General features: G+C 37.5%; 1 protein-coding gene across 3 annotated transcripts in view; it reads right to left on the bottom strand.

Annotated features, from left to right (window-relative positions):
• TMEM161B (transmembrane protein 161B) overlaps window positions 1-22,811 on the bottom strand; it is a 53,271-nt gene that overhangs the window by 12,263 nt on the left and 18,197 nt on the right. For 2 of the 3 annotated variants that reach the window (XM_063319642.1, XM_063319643.1), the window contains exons 3-8: window positions 17,877-17,957; window positions 12,436-12,533; window positions 10,544-10,700; window positions 3,648-3,799; window positions 3,060-3,120; window positions 1,202-1,342 (exon numbers count right to left, since the gene is read on the bottom strand). In XM_063319642.1, coding sequence (XP_063175712.1) covers window positions 1,202-1,342; window positions 3,060-3,120; window positions 3,648-3,799; window positions 10,544-10,700; window positions 12,436-12,533; window positions 17,877-17,957 — 690 coding nt within the window. The remainder of the gene's footprint in view (window positions 1-1,201; window positions 1,343-3,059; window positions 3,121-3,647; window positions 3,800-10,543; window positions 10,701-12,435; window positions 12,534-17,876; window positions 17,958-22,811) is intronic. The other variant, XM_063319644.1, reaches the window with a different exon arrangement.

The raw sequence follows: 22,811 nt of genomic DNA, 5'->3' as shown, positions 1-22,811 counted from the left end.
AGTCTTCCCTGTAAGTTGCCTTCAACAATCAGTTCCAATATCACCTAAACTTTAGGTTAGAGAAGATTTACTTTTCATAACCCCACTCCAGTGGATATTAATTACTCTTTTAGTTCATGATTAATGAACTTCTGTTTCAGAGATTTTATATTTCTGCCTAGGATCTCATGTCCACAGATAAGATGTTGGACAACTAGATAGAAGATACTTACAAAAAAGGCACAAGAAATCTTAAAATATGGAGAACCATAAAAATTAAAAACTAAGCAGTGTATTTAGCTGAAAAGAACAGATTATGAGGTGATTCAGTCACAGTCTACACACTGAAACTTCACAGCAGATAAAACAAGCCAACATCTTACAGCTGTACCTGGATGCATTCAACTACGACGACTGCAAGTGTAACACAGAGTACTTGGTTATAAATTTACCAAGAGTGAAGGAATCTACTTTAAACACAGATTAATTGTTAAGATGGGCATTTTTCGTGGAAAATAAAAGATAATGCAGTTTGCATATAAATAGTTTTCATTTCAGAAGATATAACAATTCTCTTAGGAAAGTGACCTGACTAAATGATCACAATGGCCTATGCTGCAGAATCTGTCATTAACATGTATTAAACATCAAAGGTCAAAATCTATGAAAGACATTTGGAGGTTTTCTCCCAACCAGAGAACACTGAAGAGAAACAGTTAAATCAGAGAAAACATTTTACTAACAAACTCAAGGACGGCTGAAAATTAAAATATTCCTTTAAACTGTTATTAACATCTGATCCTTATTAAATATTCTGGGTCATCCTTTCTTTGTGTCTTATCCTAAATTTATTAAAAGCACGATGCCCACCTGGAGGTGGGGTGGGAAAAAAAAAAAAAAAAAGAGCCTGTGGTTGCATCTCTGCTTACTGAAAGTTATCTTAACTTCCAAAAAAAGATATGATGGGGGAAAGGAAGCAGTAAGCAGAAACATTCGTGGTGGAGGAGGAAAGGAAAGCTCCTTTAATTGGGACTCTAATTACAAGGCAAAGAAGGTAACAGACTGGCAGAGCAGAAAGAGGCAGGTGGCAAGTCTGCTCAGGATACGAAAAGCAGGCAGCAACAGAAGTCTTAGTCACTACCTTCTTCTTGGAATAGTTTGCTTTGTTTATTTTCAGACATTAAAGACTGAGTAGCATATATGTGCACATATTTTCTCTTACTGTGTTATTTTTTCTGTTGCTAAATTCAGAGCATCCAGATGCATTTGAGCCAGTCGCAAGCCAGGGAATGTCAAAAAAGCACCAATAAGTGAACACAGAACAGCCAGGAACAATTTGAAGGTTAGTTTAGACACAGGACCCCTAAAAGAAAAGAAAGGAAATAAGCATTTTCTTGGGGGGGAAGTTGTGGGGGTAGGGTATCAGAAACTACTTTCAACTCAACAGTATCTAACATTTAATAAAAAAAGCAAACATTATTCTATAGTTTTACTCTGGAATACCAGCATTATTACAAACCAATCTGGAGTTAAAATTAAAAAAAAAAAAAACAAAACACCAAGTCAGCTATTTATTTCCTAGAAAAACAGAAAACCTAAGCTACTGCCTGTAAGATGTTAAGTTTGTTAGTAGAGAAGGAAAAAAAAAAGAATAATTTCATATTGTAATTAACAACAAAACATAAGAGAAATCGCTAATAGAATGAATTTAATAATTATGTTTTTAAGAGAGGAACAGATGCATCAGTAAGTTTAAGTTGTCAAAGACAAAATGAATATTTAAGTTACACTACTTACTTTCTACCTTGATCCATCAAAAAGCTCTATCAAACTGTTATTACTGCAGTTTTTCACAGATTTATCTAATACATACATATGGCCAATTAACGTGTCTCTTCAAGTGATTGATATAGTTTGTTTTAGTGAACTATGGAGTATATAAAAAAAATTACTGAAGAAATATCCATGATCAACTAAGTTACAGAATAAACAAACACTGGATTACACAAAAAAACAAGTGACATGTAACTAACACAGATTAAAGAGTAACAAAAATAAATCTAGTGATCCACATGAGTTTCAGATTCTTTCTTAATCTGTGTCATATCAACTACCAAGAGACACCATCATCAACTCAACTGCTGCCATAAGCAGTCAAAGCACCACACAAGTTCAAAAATACACAAACACTGAACAGGAAAATTAATACAGAAGTTAGTAAACCTGCAATAGCTTAGAAAAAGCAGAGTGAAGAAAGGCTAAGAAACACATGGGATTCAGTTAAGGGTTTCCCATGAATTTATTCATAAATGACAAACTAATCTAGTTTGAGGAAACTTCTGTTCCTCAAAAATAAAGAGATTCTATAGCTTCTGCATGATACTTAAGAACTTCCAAGCAAGAAATTCAAAGTTGCACTCCCACAGTGATTACATATCCCATAAATGCATTTTAGAGCATTTCTATAGGGAACGAATTGTAACCAAAATCCATTTTACAATATACAAAGGCTGTCTATGACAGTGATTGTATATTTGTGTAACATAACAAGCTATAGCACGTTCTTCAACAGCCTATGCAAAACTTGGATGTCCTGTAGCAAGCAAATGATTTTGCATAATTGGAGAACACTAATAGAACCTGAAAACAGGACTGAAGGCCAAAATTTACTCCTAATGCCAACTGTATCACAAGCTTTATCTGCAGCTTTTGCACATTCATCCTCTTGCATACCACAGGAATGGCAAAAGATACCTAGCACCTGTTTTAAGCAATCCTTGCAAAGCTGAAGGGAATTACTGCGAAAAAAGTGTTCATAGTTTTGAACAATATTTTATGAACTACAACAAAATGTGAGGGTAGGAACTACCTCCAAAATAAAAACAGAAAACACAAATGCAACTTAAGTTACTTGTGACTGCTGATGAATTATTTTTATTAATCCACCTCTTCACATTATTATAAATATTAAAAGCATGTACAAGAGAAACACATGCAAGACAAATGCTTGCTAAGAAAATCCAAGTGATTCAGTTATAAATGCACACATAAAACAGACAAATGTATTTTCAGGAACTTACTGCGATTCCAAACCCTGCTTTTCAAGAAACTGCATAGCACTTTCTGAGAAATTCGAGAATCCTGCAGAGACATAAATTACATGTATTTTATGACAGTACAAATGCAGAATCCCTTTTTTGAAATAAAATGCCAGCTAACAGGTCATCTTATAAACAAATTTTCTTATGTATAGCATAGCTCTTTCATGTGCTAATTAGTATGCCATAATTGAATAAAACTTGATTATTAACATCTCTGATATTATTACACTTCAGGAACACGAATAAAATTAACATTATTTTTTACAAACATAAGTTTTGGGGTTTTTTTTGAGTAAAGAAGCTTCACTTTACTATGAAAGGCAAAATGGGTTAAATGTAAAACTGGAAAGCAAATATAATTAACAAACGATTACACTTTTAAAAGAAATCAGGGAAAACAGAGGATATCCTCCAGAATCTACATTCCAAAGCAAAATTTCTTAAAAGTGTATGACACAGAGTTCACTTTAACACAGATACTCTCAAAAACGCAAAAAAGACTGGAAATAAAATTTTTCACATCATGCAATCACTAGAGGTGTTGCAAACCATAAAGAAAGGAGTTACCTGATTCCAGTCCAAATTCTAGATAGTTGTCTGTCACAATGAGGATTGCCATTGCTTTCACGAAGAAGAAAAAACCAAAGGTGACACAGACTGACCTTTCACCTCCATCCTCTACTTTGAAATAATGGGTAGTCAATGAAAACAGTACCTTACTACACAAGAAAAAGGTCAAGGAAAATTAAGTTTGTAAAATAACTATATTTAAGAATTATAAAGCTGTGTTTTGATCATCTACACTAGGGTTGTTCTATGATGCGTAATTTTTTGTAAAAAGTAATACGCGTTCAGCCAATTTCAAGTTAAAATTACAGAATACTGGTAAAGCGTAATAATCACATAATGGGTAGCCAGGAATACATCACTCTGGAGTACAGCTTTGGTTTAGGCTTACTTATAGTTAATTGCAGCGGAATTCACGATCAATCTAGGAGAACTAAGCCACAGTTTAAGTGTAAATGATTACATAATCATAAGTTACATCAAACAAGAAAATAAGACAATTGTATTTTCAATGCAAAATATTGAGCTAAATGAAAAATATTCCATTAAACTACATAACTCAAGATTTAATTAATTTCAAAACCCAAAATACTACTTTTGAATGCAACAACTGGATGGCAGGGAAGTGAATAAACACAGGGGAGCTACATGTGTTCTTCCTGGATGTACAACCCTAAGCTATATGTACAAACAGGAAGAACAGGATGCTCCAACAAGCACTTCTATCAATAATGGGATAAGATTTCTCAGCTATGAGAATTTCTTCTCACAGGGGGTGCAGACCTGCCTTACAAGAAACTGTGACAAATAGCCTGGGATTCATGCTTAGATTATCATATGACTGTTTACTAAACAGAAAACATACGGAAAGATGAAACTTAAAATTCTCTACTTCCACATGCGCATATTTGAGATTTCTCAGCCACCAAAGATAGTAAAATAACAGCATGTTTAGTACTATCTGGGAAATAAAAATCTATCCCATGCTCACCTTGGGAAGAAAAAAAAGAAAAAACTGACTTTAAAAAAGCCCTATATAGTCCAGCATGATATATTAAGTCCTTTCACGTAGCCGCAAATATGAACATCTAAGACATCATCTGCTCTGTTATCAAGCTGTTTTTAAAATTGAAGATTCTCCTTTTTAACACATTTCTAAACATAATTAGCTCCACAGTTAAAGAGTAGATTTGGATATATTGTCAACTCTTATTACTATGAATTGCGGATCATTATAAGTGATTTTTTCTTTTTTAAATGGCAGGCAATATCCAGTCCATATTTAAATAAAGGACTTTGAGATCACTCCAGATATTACCTGCTTTGAAAAACCAAAGAGAAAAAGGGAAAAGAAGATTTTTAAGTGTAAACTGTACCCTTTTCTTCCCACCATGCAATAACATATTCATTCATATTTGCACTTTTTTAATACTGGAAGTATTTTAAGATGTAGATTACATGAAAATATATTTTAGAGTATCTATACAGTAAAACATTTGAACAGTCATCAGTTATTCCTTGGAGAAACTATATGACTACGCGATATCGCACTTCATTAGGCAGCACATATTGTTCTATTTCCCATATATGCAGAGAGGTACTCATGCACACAATGAAGTGGCCTAAGCACAGCATCCAATAACTCTAAGTTCAATGTAATCAACTTAAACTCACTTCGTACTTCACAGAAAGAACTGATATATCTACAGGAAGACGTACCTCATCCTAAAAAGAGGTACATAATAGGTCTGGAGAGCTCTGTTTCTCTAATAATACATTCTTGAACCAAGTGTCTTTTTACAGCTAGGCACATTGATCACAAATTGAAAACACATTAATTTCAAATCTTCAAGTTATACATAGGTCTTCATAAGACTTTGTGATCAATAGTCCTAGCCTATAAATAGATTTATAATCCCCCTAGATACCTCATGTTTTCAACTACGGATTGTGCCTAAAGGATGTAGAAAATGCAAACGAGAAAAAGAAAGCATGCTGACAGTAAATTCCAATTATAGTGCAGATTCAGAACTCAATATATAAATTAATGATTATACAAACTATATGTGACTGAAGCCCTCCGTTAGTTGAATAATCACCACTGCTACCTCTTTTAGGGATGGAAAAAATTAAAGCATTATGGCTCACTTCATCAATTCCTTCCACTGCTTCACCTACGTTTCAGGACCTACTAAAGAAATAATTCTGGAGCATACAGTGCTAAATTAGTAGATTCCCCACCTTTTCTTACTTTTGTTTAGTCACAAAACGTGGTACACCTATAGAATTTGTGGTATACACTTTTACAAAAAAAAAATTGTCTTTTAAATTGCTACAGTTATGGAATCCAGCGATACAGTCCACTGGTGTCTATGCACATGTTTGAAAAGATCTACCTTCTGTCTCTATTAAAATACATGAAACTTTTGGATTCACAAGTGAAAAACCAAATAAACTCCTCTATATTTTTTCTAATTGCATGTATGTAGAAAAAACTATAGTTTAAGTCTTGGAGGTTTTTTTTAAGGTATTTGATGGCCGACTTTCCCTGAACCAGCCTTCAGTCAAGTTAAGGCTTTCCCCTTCCTTTGCTATGCCCTTGAAACATTTTCCAAAAGTAGCCAGTGAAATTTACTAATCTACCATCTCCTTCATTCCACTGGACTGAGGTATGAACCAATACCAACCTCACAGTTGGTAGCATGGATAAACAGCTCCAGCACAGGGAACTCTCTTTTAGCAGAACAGAAAAATAAATCTTTACATGTCTAGATAGTTTCAGGAAGACTCAAAGATGTTTCTTGGAGGCAGCATTTAGAAGACCTGTTCAGGGTTTAATATTTTTGAAAAGCTGCAGAATACTCTGTTGGTTGATCACTTTTGATGCTGATAGCCTGCGCTCACTGAACAGTTTCCAGTACCTGAAGAGAAGTAATAAAAGACCCTGCAAAACAAAGATGTTGCACTTTTTTTCAGACAGATTACTGGCCATGACCTGCTGATTGTGGTGAATTTCAGCTTAAAAATGAGTTTTGCAATCTTTCTTGCAAAAACAGCATTATTGTTTGTGACAACTCATTGTGGCGTAGGCGACATTGTGGTGTAAGCCCTAGACTTAACAGCAGGCTGAGCATCAGCTGCCACTTGAGCATCTACCCAGTCTGGCAGGGGAATCTGGCATCATTCACTGAGGTACCTGCCAATGCAGCTGTACAAACATTTCAGCACATGAAACACGTTTAAAGCTAGCTTAGTTGTGCCTAGCACAACTACCATCAACGTAATGCCAACATACTCTAACACTGTAACTCAAATACTAAGTTTATGTACTACTCCTTTTAAACTAAATTTCTGTTAAAATACAGATCTGTAGAGTAATTTCTGGAATTTTTCTGAATATCTACACTACAGACATTTAAAAAATGCTTATAGTGGGTTACTGCACTGAATCAAAACCAAAACATCTATTTCTGGAAGACAGGGCTGAAGAAAATTCCAGTCATCACCTCCAACTTCTCTAAGCTTTTTTGGGTCATTCAGTCAGCCAAATCCATAGTACAACCTATCACCTCTTAACGCACAGCCATGAAATAGAAGAAACACCTGTCATCAAAACACAAATTTGTTCTAGAATTAATTGTTGACATATCACCCTGACTGCTTTCAACTGAAAATATGGTGGCAACCAAATTTTTTTAATACTTAAATGACGATGAATCATTTCTGGTCTTGACATAATGAATCAGTAAATATTTGCGTAAGTTTTAAAGTATTCTCAGCATCCCAGAGGCCTGATGTGACAACACATGAATGAAACAGTTTTCTTCTGAAATCTGTTTTCATCTGCTTAGGTGCCAATGATCACAAGGATTGTTATCAATACCTCTGTATATCATTCTTTCCACCATACTCCTTCACCCAAAAAAGCTGTAATGCCCAGAAAAACTTATGTTACCATATTTATAGAGATGTTAATTCTAATGTAAAGTTTGGACCATGCTTCCTAGTACTGCAGCCTTCTGCTTTGCCATTAATCCCTCAGACTGCACAGGATCACATTACTTCATCCCATCAGTCCAGAAACCATACAGGCAATTAAGCAAAGCCCTGTTCAATATGAAGAAGCAGTGACTTCACACAGATTTCTACAAAATCACCTACTCTGTACAGAAGCCTCCAATTAAAACAAGGTCTATTTCATGCCACCAAAAAAAAAAAAATTAAACAGAAGTTGTACATAGTGATAGAAAACCAGTTCTGGCCATTTGTTTCCTTTCTACAATTGATAAATGACTGCTCAAGTACCTAGTACTGGATAAGTAATTATACTTTCTATTGTATTATCTCTTTCAAATTATCCAAAAAGGTAAAATTGGTTTTGGAAGTGATTAATTTAAAAGCCTAAAATTTAGACTCTACTGTTTGATAACACATTACAAAGGGGAATAAAAAAAAAGAGAAAAGGTTACACTTTTTTATTTCACAGAATTTATTTATTTTGGAAGGCTTGGTCCTACATGTCAGATCATTCTTTGGGCTTTCCCAAATTTGCATGTTTTTAGAAGTGCCATGTGCATTTTAAACTTTATCTTCTCTAACCTTTCTCTCACCCCAACAAACTGACAGAAGTCCTTAAGGATTTCCTCTATAAAGTATACTGCCTATTACCAAAAAACTCAAAATAATATTGGTCCCTTAGCTAATACATACCCAGGTACAAAAATGTTAAAGCACGCAAATAACTGTTCGTAGCTTCTTAAATAAAATTTAGCTTTTGGCACACGGTCTTTTGCTTTTAATACTGTTCTATCTGATCTCACTTCCCTTTCAGTCATGTAGGAAGGCTAGTGAGAAAATACAGCTAATGTGCTTCTAACAAGCAGGGAATACTAGATTTGCTTCAATCTCCTCCAGGTCCAAATTAGATCTCAAGTGCTTCAGCCAGATTAGGATAAAATTGGAAATGTTGGGTTAGGCTCAATTCGTATAAAAATGGCAGGTGAGAAAGAAACAATAAAAAAAAAGATCCTAATATCAACTTGCATGTTCACACTACTGAGACAGAAAGCTTCCACTGCCAAGCAACTTAATCTTTTTTAATTTCTACATTTGGTTTTGCACTGAATATATGACCAAATGAAAGCAGTGATTAGGATTGTACTCAAATACCACTGTAACAAAGAATTACTGCAGTGGATTTTCCTACAATATATAATTCACAAATCTACTTCACCTAGAGTTGCAATCACTGTAGTATTAAAGTTGGCTACACCCAAGATTTGAAAGATGAAGCAAATGGAGCATTGCCACCGATAAATTTAAGACTGTATTGTGGCTTTAGTATTTCAAGCTCGTTTTTCCATTAGTTCTATTAACCTCCCCCTCATGCTCAAAACGGGAGTCAAAGGTGTTGGCTTTCATTTCTAATTTCTTCCCTCTGCCAAGATTATAGACTACAATTCCTGACTTCACCCAAACAAAGAAAACAAAGGCTGTGCCATAACAGATATATGTTAGCTATAATATAGCTATAGTATAATTATAAGGTGCACAAGAGCCAGACACAAGCTTTCCTGTCATTACCTGGTGGACTAGAAAAAACACCTTTTGGACTGTGGGTCTGTCCACAGACAAGTCAAAGGAGAAATACCTGGTCTGGAAAGCGAGTTCTTGTTCATTATAAGAAAAATTTTGGATATCATTTATACTTCAGGCTACTTAGAAAAGAATTATTATCCTTATAAAGGCAGCACATATTTAAATAATTATCAGGTACAGACAAGCCTTAAGCATATCCAGAACTGTTAGCCAAATATAACCAGACATTAGAGTTCAAGGGTTTTACATAACACCACCAGCTATTGCGAACACAGAAAAAACAACAAACACACAAACCAATACCCCATAACATAGTAAGAATCTGTATTAAAGAACATGTATGTACACAGAGGAATCAGTTTTGAATATCCAAGTGCTATATGGACCCAAACTTAGCACTTTATCTGTCTGTCAGCTGTTGAGGAAGCAGAGGGGTTGCAGAAATTCATTTTCTAACTCACCTTTCCATAACCTGCACTCTTGCAGGCCCTTATTCAATTCCACTGCTTTATCACCTATCACATCTTTAAAAGACAACTTTCCTCCCTAAAGTGTATGTCTGGATTGGTCTATGAAAAGCAGTTAATTACCGTGCAAGCATCCATGTCTGATACTGCCTTCTCCAGGAAAAACAAACATAACAGCTGCTTCTTTTTATGATTTGATATTGCCTGCTTCCTAAACACTCCGCTTTTATTTCCCGTAGTATCAGAAGGGAGTTCAGCTTCTCACAGTGCTTTGAAAACTTAAAACCTCAGCTCCTACAACTGTTTACACATTTTGTTTTCTGCAAACTTTGTAACAGTGTCTTGAATGTATTTTAAAATTATGAATTCATGCATGTATCTTTGCAATAAACTAGTATACACATTACTATACTATTTTGTTCAGGAAGTACCAGACTAAACATAGGGAAAACAAAAAGGTGTGCAGTAAATTGCACACCCTTCCAAAAGCTGTAAATGCTTTCTGTAGAGAAATCTATTTCTGATTGCCAAACTGGGCAAAACCAAATTAGTTTAGAATCACTACATATTACAGAAGAACACTAACTGTATGTTCACAAACATGTATTTTTTCCATAAATTGTTTGGTATTAATATTAACAAGCTATTGATATCAGCACGTACAAAGAGCATGTACAGAATATACATTACCCAACAATGGCCCTAGTTTACACAATCCTTTTTCACAAGTGCTAAATATTTATGTATCCTGCCAACCAACAGAGCTTTATATGAATTGCAGAATGATGTAAACTATTTGTAAGAGTGATTTAAGGGAACAGAAAAGGATACACTGCAAAAGCCAAGACAAGCAGACACCACACTACGCTGATATTCATTTCTTGTGAGGGCTTCACAATACTGTAATAGGCTTCTGTCACCACATACACAACTGTAGCTGCAACAGTGAAATCCACCAACCACTGATATTCCGGAAAATAATGCAATGCTGAAAAATACAAGTTTGCAAACGTTAAAGGTTTGATATGTTAGGCAGTTACTGACATACACCGAATGGAGTGACAAAAAACGCTTTCAATTAACTGAGATCTAGGTAGGCTCAAATCATCCAAGTAAAGAGCAACAGCTGCAAAAAAAGCCACATTTTTTCAATTCAACAACCTGAACTTCATTCTTCACTTCTGTTATTCAATACTTGTTTACTACTCAAATTTATAAGGCTACAAGATTTTACTGTTTTATCAGCTCAGTTTTTATACATTAACATCCTAAATTCAAAAAGCAGACTTAATTTAGATCTCAACATCATGACAGAAAATGGTTCTCTGGCTGAGTCTAGCTGCAATTCCACATAAGAGGCTTTTTGACTCTCTGTTAAAGAATAAAAGCTCATCGTCAATCATTTAGAATACTACATATAATCACTTCCTCTTTTTCTTTAAAAAAAAAAACAGTACCTAAGGTACTGATGGTTAGTTCTTCCAGATTTTGTTAATATCTCCTGTACAGCAGTAAATAATTGTGTAAATTCCACTGTAAAAGCTGAGGATCATACTGTCTTGCATGCAGGCTGGGTGATTTATGAGGAGAGAGCTCCCATAGGTGCTAGGAACTGCTGGGAACAATTTGTGACAATGAAGTACAGACTGTCCCTCCCGAACACCTTCCTTACATCTACACAGTTAAAAAGTCACAAAACATTACTAGGCGTTTCTCTGTTGACTGCTACCTAACATCAAACACATGAAATTGGCCAAACTCAGGTATTTGCTATTTTGAAATAACTATCTGGTTAAATTCAACAAAAGTTTGTATACATAATTTTTTAAACACAGTTAAACCCTACACTGTATCAGTATCTATGAATACTCAGGGAAACAGTTAAATGCTATAACTTCAAGCAAATAACACCAATTGAAACTTGTGAATGGTTGGTTTGTTTACGTGCCAGCTTCAAAAAACCCTGCATTTCTTTTAAAGGTATTTTCTATACTGTCGCCAGTAATTTAAGCATCAATTAATTAATGCAATAGTTTAAGCACAGTCCTACGCAGGATTATGCTTCCTTTCTTCCTACGTTTATGCATAGAACACATGCATTGAAAAATGCAGATACAAAGAAAATACGTATCACACATACATAGCCATATATGGGTTTTCTGTAACAGAATGACTGGTTATGATTAAGGAGTCAAAAATTGCCATTTGAAAAAATAGCAACTTCCAAAACACTTAATGCTGCTTGTTTCGGTACTGTCACTTTCAGTTTCTTAAGCATTTTACCTCACCGCGTGGTTGAAAGGTCTAGGTTTCAATGCTACAGCACATTTCCTATTTTAGATGTGCAGAAAGTATATGTTTCGACATCTGCCAATTGTCATTTTCTTGTACAAAGCTATGATCTCTATTTCAAACAGACTACGATGTGATCCTTTGGGTGTTGTCTTACATTGCTATGGATGCCTAATACAACAATGGATGTGCTTTATGCTGGATTTCACCTACTCATCCTTTTCCATAACACTGCTATTAAGATGTCAACCATCGAACAACAAAGGAGATTTAGCCCTAATTCCTGCCTTCTCATTTAACTTTATTGTCATACTTCTATTCATTCATTGTCTATAAAGATATTCCAGCATTTATTGTAAATAAAGACTTGATAGAAAGAATCAGGATATATTTGAAATAATATAATATCATCTGCATCTACTTATTCTTACCGATAGTGTCCCTTTCAGTCACCGATTTTGTTTCCAGATGAAGATCAATGTCTTTTGGAATGGTTAGGGGTTTGTTTTCAATATGACCATTATATTTTCTGTAAAAAAAATAAATAAATAGGTAATACACATACAGATATGACAAAAACTTTTTGAAGATATAACAGCATTTGAAGCTTAAGAAAAATGCAGAAAACTTTTTGGGCAACTGCTAATGTTTTTATCTATCTAGCTAAAAGAACTAATTCAAGTTCAAATCTTGAGAAACAACCAGGTATGTCAATGATTTCTAGCTTTATCTTAACAAGGCTCTGACATACTACTGTAGTACGGGTTTAAATAGCTTCCACATGCTGCATCCTGAGCGTGTATTAGGGCAAAATCCCATGGCCAGTATTTACGTCAGCCTGCTGATTTTCTTTGTTCAGGGAGCTACAGGGTGTTGTAGTAAGTTCCCACAGACCAGAATATATCCACACTGCCATACAGATACCCTGGGAAAAAAAAAATCAAAGCTAAATTGGGACATTTTAACTGAGGTCTAGACCAGGATGCTGAAAAACAGGAGCATTAAAGTCTTTGGATTGAAAGTAAATAAGAGAGACAGACAGACTTGGCAGTGTTAATTTATTGAATGTTCACTGGAAATAACAAACAGTAATCTACCTTGGAAGACAACTGATAAGGAAAAAAATAAAAAACAAATTTCCAAAAACATCATTAGGCCTTTTTGTCACAACAATGTGCTTAGCAAGTACATCAGAGGAGCTGGACTAACCTAGACCCTTGAAAAATCCATCCTACTGTCCACCAACCAAAGAGTTTTAAAATAATTTTCTAATCTAAAAGGGTATGTGTAGAAATACTATAGGCTTGTTTCTGTTAATACCCTGCTTATGAAAACAAGCAAAAAATGCTTTTTGCAGTGTTACTAGCAATCCTAGAGATCCAGTACATCTTGAAAAGAAATAATCCATCGTGTCTTTGTGGAGACAGACAGGGCTAAGTACATCGCAATACAGCACCAGGATTCAAAGCTGTGTTCCAGGTTTTAGCCACTGCTGCAGAGCATGACAGTGATACATGGGGGCTTCACAAAGACTAACACAGATTCATTTGATGGCTACTCGCTCATACAAACAGAAGGAACAAGGCAACCAAAGGTTGATGCTCACACTGCTAAACCCTTCCTGCCTTCCACCATTAAGTTACTTGGGGATAACCTGAGCCAGGGATCACATCTTCTGAAACCATAATTTTTCAAAATTTACATGAATTTGCTGAATCCCTTTCTGAACCAGCGTGAAATTTGCTGAGCTGCATAGTGCCTTGCGGCACCAAGTTCCACATGAGTGTCCCAAACTGAGAAGTCCTTAAATCTACTCTACTAACATAATTTGGTGACTCCTTGTCTAACATAGTAGTAAGTTTACTACTCCCTATCCACCCTTTGCACACTGGACATGTACCTGTTACAAAACCCTCCCTCACCCAGTTCCTACACTAGTAAAACTTATGCTCCTTCTTGTGTGGACGCCTTTCTTCTAGCCACCATCAGTTCCCCTTTTCCAGTTCTAGTGAATCATCCTGGAAATATGGTATAAACAAAAGTACTTCTTATACGTATAATATGAAGTTAGACTATGTTTTACAACTTGTTGGTTAGAATTAACACATCTTTAAGGAATTATTTTTCACAGCACAAATACATGTAAAGACCATAAAAGATGACATTTTTAAAGTAAAAGGTGCATTTTCATCCAGAGCTCTGAAACCATACCAACACCATGACCTTCACTTTCCTGAAAATAAGCCACACTACTAGACTTTAAATTGAAGAAAACAGGATACTCAAAAAAGAACCAGAAAAAAGTCAATTTACATGAAATTGGGCTGAGAGATTACCATTACTAGCTAGGGTAAAACTTACCTCATCAGCATTTAAAAAAAAAAAAAATCATTACAGCAGATCAGAAAATGTTTTGTTAAGTTAAAAAAAAAAAATCAAACTCAAAACTTAAAACCCCTAAGTGACTAGAAGGAAACAGCAAGCTCTGTTACCTTTTAGAATATCACCTCACAAACTAGAAAAGGAGACATGGATTTCCCATAGAAAGACCATGTATTGGGATATAAGCATTAAAAATAGTCAATTGTGAATTTATTTTTAAGGAATTATGTCCTGTCAGCTAATGTGTGAGATGAGAACACAAGCAGAAAGTATTAATAACTATTATTTTTTTCAGGTGGCATTGATTCTTAGTATCATCCGAAGGACAAGAATTTTAATGAACAAACTGAAAACTGAGGATAGGAATCTAAAGCATTGCTCAAAAAATTCAGGTGCTCAAGTCTTCAACAAGAATCATAGAATCTTCATGGCTGGAAAGGACCTTTGAGATCATCGAGTCCAACCATACACACACACAAAAACCCCTACAATCTCTGCCACTAGAGCATGCCCTGAAGTGCCACACCTAGACGTTTCTTGAATCCCTCTAGGGACGGTGACTCAACCCCCTCCCTGGGCAGGCTGTTCCAGTGCCTGACCACTCCTTCAGTAAAGTAATTCTTCCCAATATCTAATCTAAACCTCCCCTGCCGCAACTTCAGACCATTTCCTCTGCTCCTGCCGTTATTCCCTTGGGAGAAGAGGCCAACACCCACCTCTCTCCACCCTCCTTTCAGGGAGTTGTAGAGGGCAATGAGGTCTCCCCTCAGCCTCCTCTTCTCCAAGCTAAACATGCCCAGCTCCCTCAGTCTCTCCTCATATGCCCTGGTCTCCAGACCCCTCACCAGCCTGGTAGCTCTCAACTCCCAAACACTGCCCAGCCACTTGACTACCTGCAAGCTTCTGTGTGCTCCCCTGTCCCCAGTTGTACTCTCGATGTTTTTCCACTGCATGCACACAGGAGTGCCATCATGAGTGAGATGAGCATTTTGGTAACTGAAGCCATTTCAGTTCAAAAAAAATTTGGTGTTCCTACACTTTAATTATCCCAGGGGATCCATAATCCAAGAGACACAGTCAGAACCCACCCAAGATCACTGGCAGCTTTAATTCAAAGTAATTCATAGTAGCTATGGACCTTTATATTAGCCTAACAATTTAATGTAACACAAATGATTCCGAAATAGAAAATCTGCCTAAAATTCATGTGCCATTATAACCTATAGCGTAATATGCTGAAGTATATTATGCATTGAATAAAATGGACTACAAGTTCACACTACTGCTGTTTCTAATGCTCATTTCCAAGCAAGTTCCTTGGATGTCCTTTTGACATTTCTCTTTTAATTACTTCAAATTGGAAAAATATTAAGCAAGGAGCAGGTACTAAATTTTGCAAGACTATGAGCTTCACAAAGCAAATTCTTTATCTTGAAAAGACATGGCGGGGGGGGGAATCAAATAGATGTGTCCTTATTTCTCCTACATCATCTGTTTCGTATCTCCTTGGTTCAAAGGAGCACTGCATCCCATTTTGTGCAACCTAAAGCGGTATAACCAAACCAACTCGGTAAGAACAATTCCTAGTTTAGACTATGGTTTTCCTCCCACAACAACTGCTTCTTTAGCAGACATACGGGTATATTTATTGATTAAAAAGTAAGTGTAGTATTCATTCCGTTGTTACAACAGCAAAGCAAAGCTGTAAGTTTAACATCATTTAAGTCTCCACATTACCATCCTGGTTTCTTTAAAGTGTCATATTGCCCTGTGATTAATGTTTACCCTAGTACAAACAACTACCTACAACTATTACAATTGCATTCTCCTGGTTACGTGTTAATATAGTAAGATAATCATACCACTCTTATAATAACTAAATCACAGCAACAAAATTTAACTGCGCAGACAAGAAAGCATAGCGTCACATTTGAAACATTAAATGTAGGCTTTTAGTAACTGAAAAAGGACTTAATGCATATATAGATGACTTGGGATACAGGTTCCTACTAAATTTCACAGTAAACTTTCCAAATATTACAAAATTTAAGATTGTATGTCAGCACACATTAACATATCATGCTTCCACTCTGCTGAGAGCATGTAATTGCTCTGGTGAAAGTGATAACACAGATGTTATGGATGGCAAAAAACTGGCAAGACTGGGGACAGGCAGTAAGAGCAATGTACAATTATTATTTGGCAATGTAATTGTGTTTTTCTGTTTAAGGCTCCTATGGATGGACTTAAAGTTATAGTTATATAATTAAAGTTAATTTTATGTATGAATAAATATTACTGGTTAAATGGATAGTTATAAATTATAATGCTATTCATAATTATTTTGTCTCGATTTTTACAGAAAACCTAGATAAAATGAGTTTCAAAATTTCAAAGAATATTGCAATATGTAAAATTAAAGTTATTTAATACTAAAGGAACAGGTTAATTCTTTACCCCAAAGTGTGGCAAATAAGGTTGCTAACCAGGTAGCTTAAGAACTACAAAACAGAAAAAAAAACAACATTACAATAAACAGACTGTATGTGCACTTTATGGTTTATATGAGAGTTCATCTGCAGTAAAAGAAAAGGACTAAAGGAAAGCTCCTGTGTCACCAGAAAGCAAGCCAGAGAGGCTGGTTTGTTTTAAACACAGCCAATTCAGAAATCTTGCATCAACATAGCAGCTCCACCACCTCAAGATGTCTTTGTTTTTGCCACAGTTGTACTTCTGGAAGGCTGTTCCAGAACTTCATGCCTGAACATCAGAAATCTGTTTCCACCTTAAGCTGATAGACAGCTATCCCACCTCTCTCAGTCGTACTTTTGCTAGGTTGAACAAGCCAAGCTCTTTTAAGCTTCCTCTTGTAAGACAGACTTTCTGTTTCCTGCATGACCCTAGTAGCCCTCTGTTCATTTGTTCACGTAAAAATTAATTTTTCTTGAACATGAGTGATCAGAACTGTACACAGTAATCCTGATAAAGTTCTACACTGGTGCCTTGACCAAGAGGATTAATATTTCCCTATCTCTTCTACTAGAAATACCTCACCTAATACATTCTAAGAGTACATTTACCTTTTTCACAGCTGTCTAAGAGTGGTGGCTCACAGTAATCCTATGTTTAACTAATATACTCCTATCTTTCTTCTCTTGCTTCAAGATGAAGAGCTTCAATCCTATAGAAGATTTGCTTTCCTCAGTTTTTATCCAAATTAATACATTCACTAAAAAAACTCCTTGCCACTAAATTAGCAATTTCACAGATCAACTTTGTGGACTGGAAATTACCCAGTCCTGAACAATTTGAGCATATTCAACTCTGCTGAACTGAAAAAACACAGTTTGGTACAGTCTCGTGGCAATTAACACAAGCAGGGCAGTCACATGCAACTAGCAGTTTTTAACTCACACTAAAACAAAAGTTGGCTGGCAAAATTATTATGCTACAAAATAAAAAATGAAAAAATCTTAAAGTAAGTGTTTACCTATCTTTTTTGCTCTTCCCTCTTTGTTTCCCTGCAAGAATCCGTAGCTCTTCTTCAGTAGGATGCTGATACCACCGTAAACTAAAGAAAAAGAAAATCCAAATTAAAACAGTATCAGTATTGGCAATTTAGTGTTTGGTTTGTTTTTTAAAAAGAAACCATATATCAACACAGATCCATATTAAAATGCGGGTCATTTGCCACACCTAAGCAAAGGAATGGCTCACACTTCAGACGGGACAGCCACCCCGCAGGAAGACCTGGGCAGGCTGGAAGAGTGGACTAACAAGAACCTTATGAAGTTCAACCAGGACAACTGTAAGCTCTTGCACCTGGGAAAACATAATGCAGGAGTGCAGCACAGCCTGGGATCTACCCGACTGGGGAGCAACTCTGTGGAAAGGGACCTGGGTGTCCTAGTGGACAACAAGCTCAAGACGAGTGAAGAGTGTGCTGCTGCAGCAAAGAAAGCCAACGGGATGCTGGGTTGCACCAACAAGGGCATCACCAGCAGAGACAAAGAAGTCATTATCCCACTCAGCACTTGTCAGGCCACACCTGGAACACTGTGTTCAGTTTTGGTTCCTACTACGCAAAAGTGATGTGGACAGGCTGGAGAGGGTCCTCAGAAGGGCCACTAAGATGATCAAAGGACTGGGAAGCCTGTCATATGAGGGAAGGCTGAGTGAATTGGATTTTTTCAGTCTTGAGAAAAGAAGGCCTAGGGGAGACCTTATCACCAGGTTCCAGTATTTAAAGAGTGGCTATAAATAAAAAAGATACTCCCTTTTTAGAAGGAAAAGACAAGGGATAAATGGATACAGGTTACTCCTGGGGAGATTCCGATTGGACACAAGGGGAAAATTTTTCACACTGAGAATCATCAGCCATTGGAATAATCTCCCCAGGGAAGGGGTGGATTCCCCAACATTGGACACTTTTAATATTCAGCTGGACAGGGTGCTGGGCCATCTTGTCTAGGCGTGCTTTTGGCAAGAAAGGTTGGACCAGATGATCCCTGAGGTTCCTTCCTACCTGGTATTCTATGATTGTATGAAAATACCTTTGTGTACAAGTACCAACCCTGCCTGAACAACCACAGATACATTTCAGTTCTCTTCAGCACGTGAGATGCTGATTCATAATTAGAAAGCTTTGCCACTTTGTCATTCAAGTGAAAGCCCTTCACTTTTCAAACAACCAAATTTTCAAGTTATCAAATACAGCAAAAAAGGTTGTCCTGATATTGGAAGAAATTCACTAGAATAATTATAGCATTACAATTACCTATTAGAACCATATTCTAAATGATTTTATAAAGTATAATTATACCTCTCAAAAAACCAGTAAATTTTCCAGAAACCGGAACAGCTATTATCAAATAACCATTACAAGTCTTTTATCTTAGGCAGAGCAGATCATAACATCAACATTCCTTTCCTAAACATCTCCTCACTGATATCTTCAACACGTACTAGAAAAAGTGCTACTAAAAAAAAAAAAAAGAAAATCACTAAGTTACATGTAGTTGAGCTGCAAGTTTTTCCACTTTCACAAGTCAATGCACCCATCCATTGCTCATTTATTTAAAAGGCAAGTAGTGTCACAGAAATTCTGAAGACGAAAAACAGAAATGGTTAAGTTTCTAAGATGGTACATTCTACCTTAATCTCTAAGCATGTCAAGAACCTTAGTAGCTGAAAGAAGGTCTTTTCCACATTCAACAAGGGAGGGCTGCTGCCCAGATGTAGGAAGGATGTCACTCTGATCTCCATTCTGAAATGCTGAGGCAAAGGAGCCCAAGTATTAACAGGAACGGACTTGGAAAATTTATCTGTATTTATGTGGAAGTACTTTTCTGGAGTAGGAGGCCACTAATAGGTGACCCTGGTTAACACAGAGTAATAGCTAAGAGATGATAATGGAATGAACAACCATCACTACTTCTCACGTTAAGAAAACATCATCAAATAGGACCATTCTAAATTGGCAAATTAGAGATTAAGTTACATTCAATTTCAAAAAGATAGCAAAGCAAATTTGAAAAACAAACATCAAATCCAAATAACTTCAAGCCACTTGGTAACACTTGATTCCCAGCTCTGTTTTGGAAAGGCTTCTTGTCCCAAGTGGAAGTCTGATTCACCCATCTTTATATTTGCAGAATATGGCCTTTCACATAAAGATAAAAAATTTTGTCATTCTTCATGGAACATTGTCTACACAACAAATACTGCGGGAGGTCCACTGCTATGAGACTCATGCTAAAAGCAGAAACAATCATAAATGCAAGCAGCCACAATGAGCAATATTATACTTCTTCTGCCTTCCTCACAATGACATGGATGCTTTGTGGGTGCACACATGTTCTGAAAGGGACACTGGATAAAGACTACGAGAAAGAATACCTATAATTTTAATGAAATCTATGTAACACAGAGGACATGCCTGCCTGGCAGATCTTAAACATGAGACAGTCGTCTCTCTATCCTGATACTGTCCGTGACACTACACTAAACCTGGCAGAAGACAAGGAAGTGGGAATGAAGAAAAATGGTGCAACAAGAACACAACACATTTCAGGAAGAGCTCCCAATTTTGGCAGTTTAATTGCTGGAATAAAGAAGTATTAAACAGGTAGTTCCACAGAGATCATGGACATCATCTTAAAATACCTTAAAAAATGGCACAATGGCTAAGTAAGTGTTCAAACCAGCAAAGAATACCATCTAGTTAATAGGAAGTTCCACGAGCCTGTGTCAGTACGTACTGATGTGCTAAAGAATCAGCTGATGCTGGGATTTCTTCAAGAGAAAAGAACTTCAGTACCAGTCAGTAATACATCACAGAGATCCAAACCACTGCATGCTGCAAATTTCCCTTGCAGGAATTCACTGCAGTTCAAAAACTGAAAAATGGTAACTCCTACAGACTCTGCAAGAGCAAGATGGGGGGGGGGGGTGTTGAATTTTCTTTGTGGGGTTTTTTGAGGCACCAGTAAGAGAGAAAGTTATTCCATTGTCCTGGTTCCGGTGGGGATAGGGTTAACTTTTCCTGGTATTCCATGCCATGTGAGCCACGCCCACCCTGAGCTGCCAGGGGAGGGGGCAGGAAGTTGCTGCTTAAAAGCGGGCTGGGGCGTCCCGGGTCCGGCCGGTCGGCGAGCGGTGAGGAGCGGCGGTTCCGTAATCGCGTTTGTATATTCCCCTATCCGTGTTGTTGTTGTTGTTGTTTGCCTGTTCCCTTTGCTGTTCTGTTAAACTGCCTTTGTCCCAACCCAAGAGTCGTGCCTTTTCTTACGATCCTTCCTGTATTAGGAAGGCACGTGCGAGCGGCACGTGGTTCTTTGTTGCCATCTGAGGCTAAACCACGACAGTCCTTTTTGGCGCCCAACGTGGGGCTTGAAAGGTTGAGATAACGACAGAATCCAACTAGAACGTGGAAAAAACAGTTTTGGTTTGTTTTTTTTTCTTGTATGCATTTATTTTATTAGGTAAGTAGTCACTGGTCATCATGTTGCTTGGTTTGTTCTCATGGCTGTGTTACATAAATTCCTATATGGCTTATGTACTCCCTGCGATGCTGTTTACCATGTCTGGAAGAGGGATGAGGATTATCATTCTGCTGTCCTGTGCGATATCTGTTTATGATATGATAACATCACTGTTCAGACGGCTATTTTGGGGTGTTTATGTGGTCTTGTTGTCCTGTCCGTACATTGGACACTGTCTCTCAGAATTTGTTAATAGTTTCCCCAGCCCTTTTGCCTCCCTTTTCTCCTTCGGGTCAGGTATGACAGCTTTTGAGAATCTTGAATATCCTTGGGATACTCAAACTAGTGTGTTCCTAGTGCTATGTCTCCTGAATACGTTCCAGGTCTTGTTTAGGGTTAAGCGACTATTTAAGACTACCACCCGGAGATCTGCTCCGAGGCTGGATAGTCAGGGGTGGCACAGCATGTGGGAGAGCATGGGCAGGTACCTAGAGAACTACTCACCTCCAATGGTCTGGGACTTCACCCCTGAACAATTACAGGACCCTGATAAAGTGGTAGAATATTTGAAGGGAAAATGCTGTGGCTATTCTAGAGAGGCACAACTCACCGTGCTGTGCTGGGCCCTGGCCAGTATCTACCAGGCACTGCTCAGAATTATGCAGCACCCTCAAGGGGAAGAGATGGAAACCAGACCGGCGGCCCCTGCGGCTGCTGCAGCCCCTGCGGCGGCCCCTGCGGCTACTGCAGCTCCTGCGGCGGCCCCTGCGGCTACTGCAACCCCCGTGGTAGCCACTGCCACTGAACCAGGGAACCAACCCGTGCCGGTATCAGTTGCCCCCATACAGAAGAAGAAGTACACAAAGAAATCAGTTTGCTTAGTAAGAGATGATGATGAACCAGGGCCATCACGAGAGCAGGAGGAAGAGGCAGAACCAGAGATAATTACTCGATCCCTATCCTTGAGTGAGCTGCGGGATATGCGAAAAGATTTCAGCCGACTTTCAGGCGAGCACATTGTCACCTGGCTGCTCCGGTGCTGGGATAATGGGGCCAGTAGCCTGGAATTAGAGGGTAGGGAGGCCAGGCAGCTGGGATCCCTGTCTAGGGAAGGCGGCATTGACAAGGCGATTGGGAAAAAGACCCAAGCCCTCAGCCTCTGGAAACGACTCCTGTTAGGCGTGAGGGAGAGGTACCCCTTCAGTGAGGATGTTGTATGTCACCCAAGCAAGTGGACTACCATGGAAAGAGGTATCCAGTACCTGAGAGAATTAGCCGTGTGGGAGATGATTTATTATGACTTGGACAATGCCGACTTACCCACGGACCCTGATGAGGTGCGATGCACAAGGCCCATGTGGCGGAAGTTTGTACGGAGCGCACCATCGTCATATGCCAACTCCCTGGCAGTAATGGAATGGAAAGGTGAAGAGGGACCAACG

Source organism: Chroicocephalus ridibundus, chromosome Z, assembly GCF_963924245.1.
Source record: "Chroicocephalus ridibundus chromosome Z, bChrRid1.1, whole genome shotgun sequence".
Taxonomy (NCBI): domain Eukaryota; kingdom Metazoa; phylum Chordata; class Aves; order Charadriiformes; family Laridae; genus Chroicocephalus; species Chroicocephalus ridibundus.
This window is presented reverse-complemented; position numbering and strand designations above follow the sequence as displayed.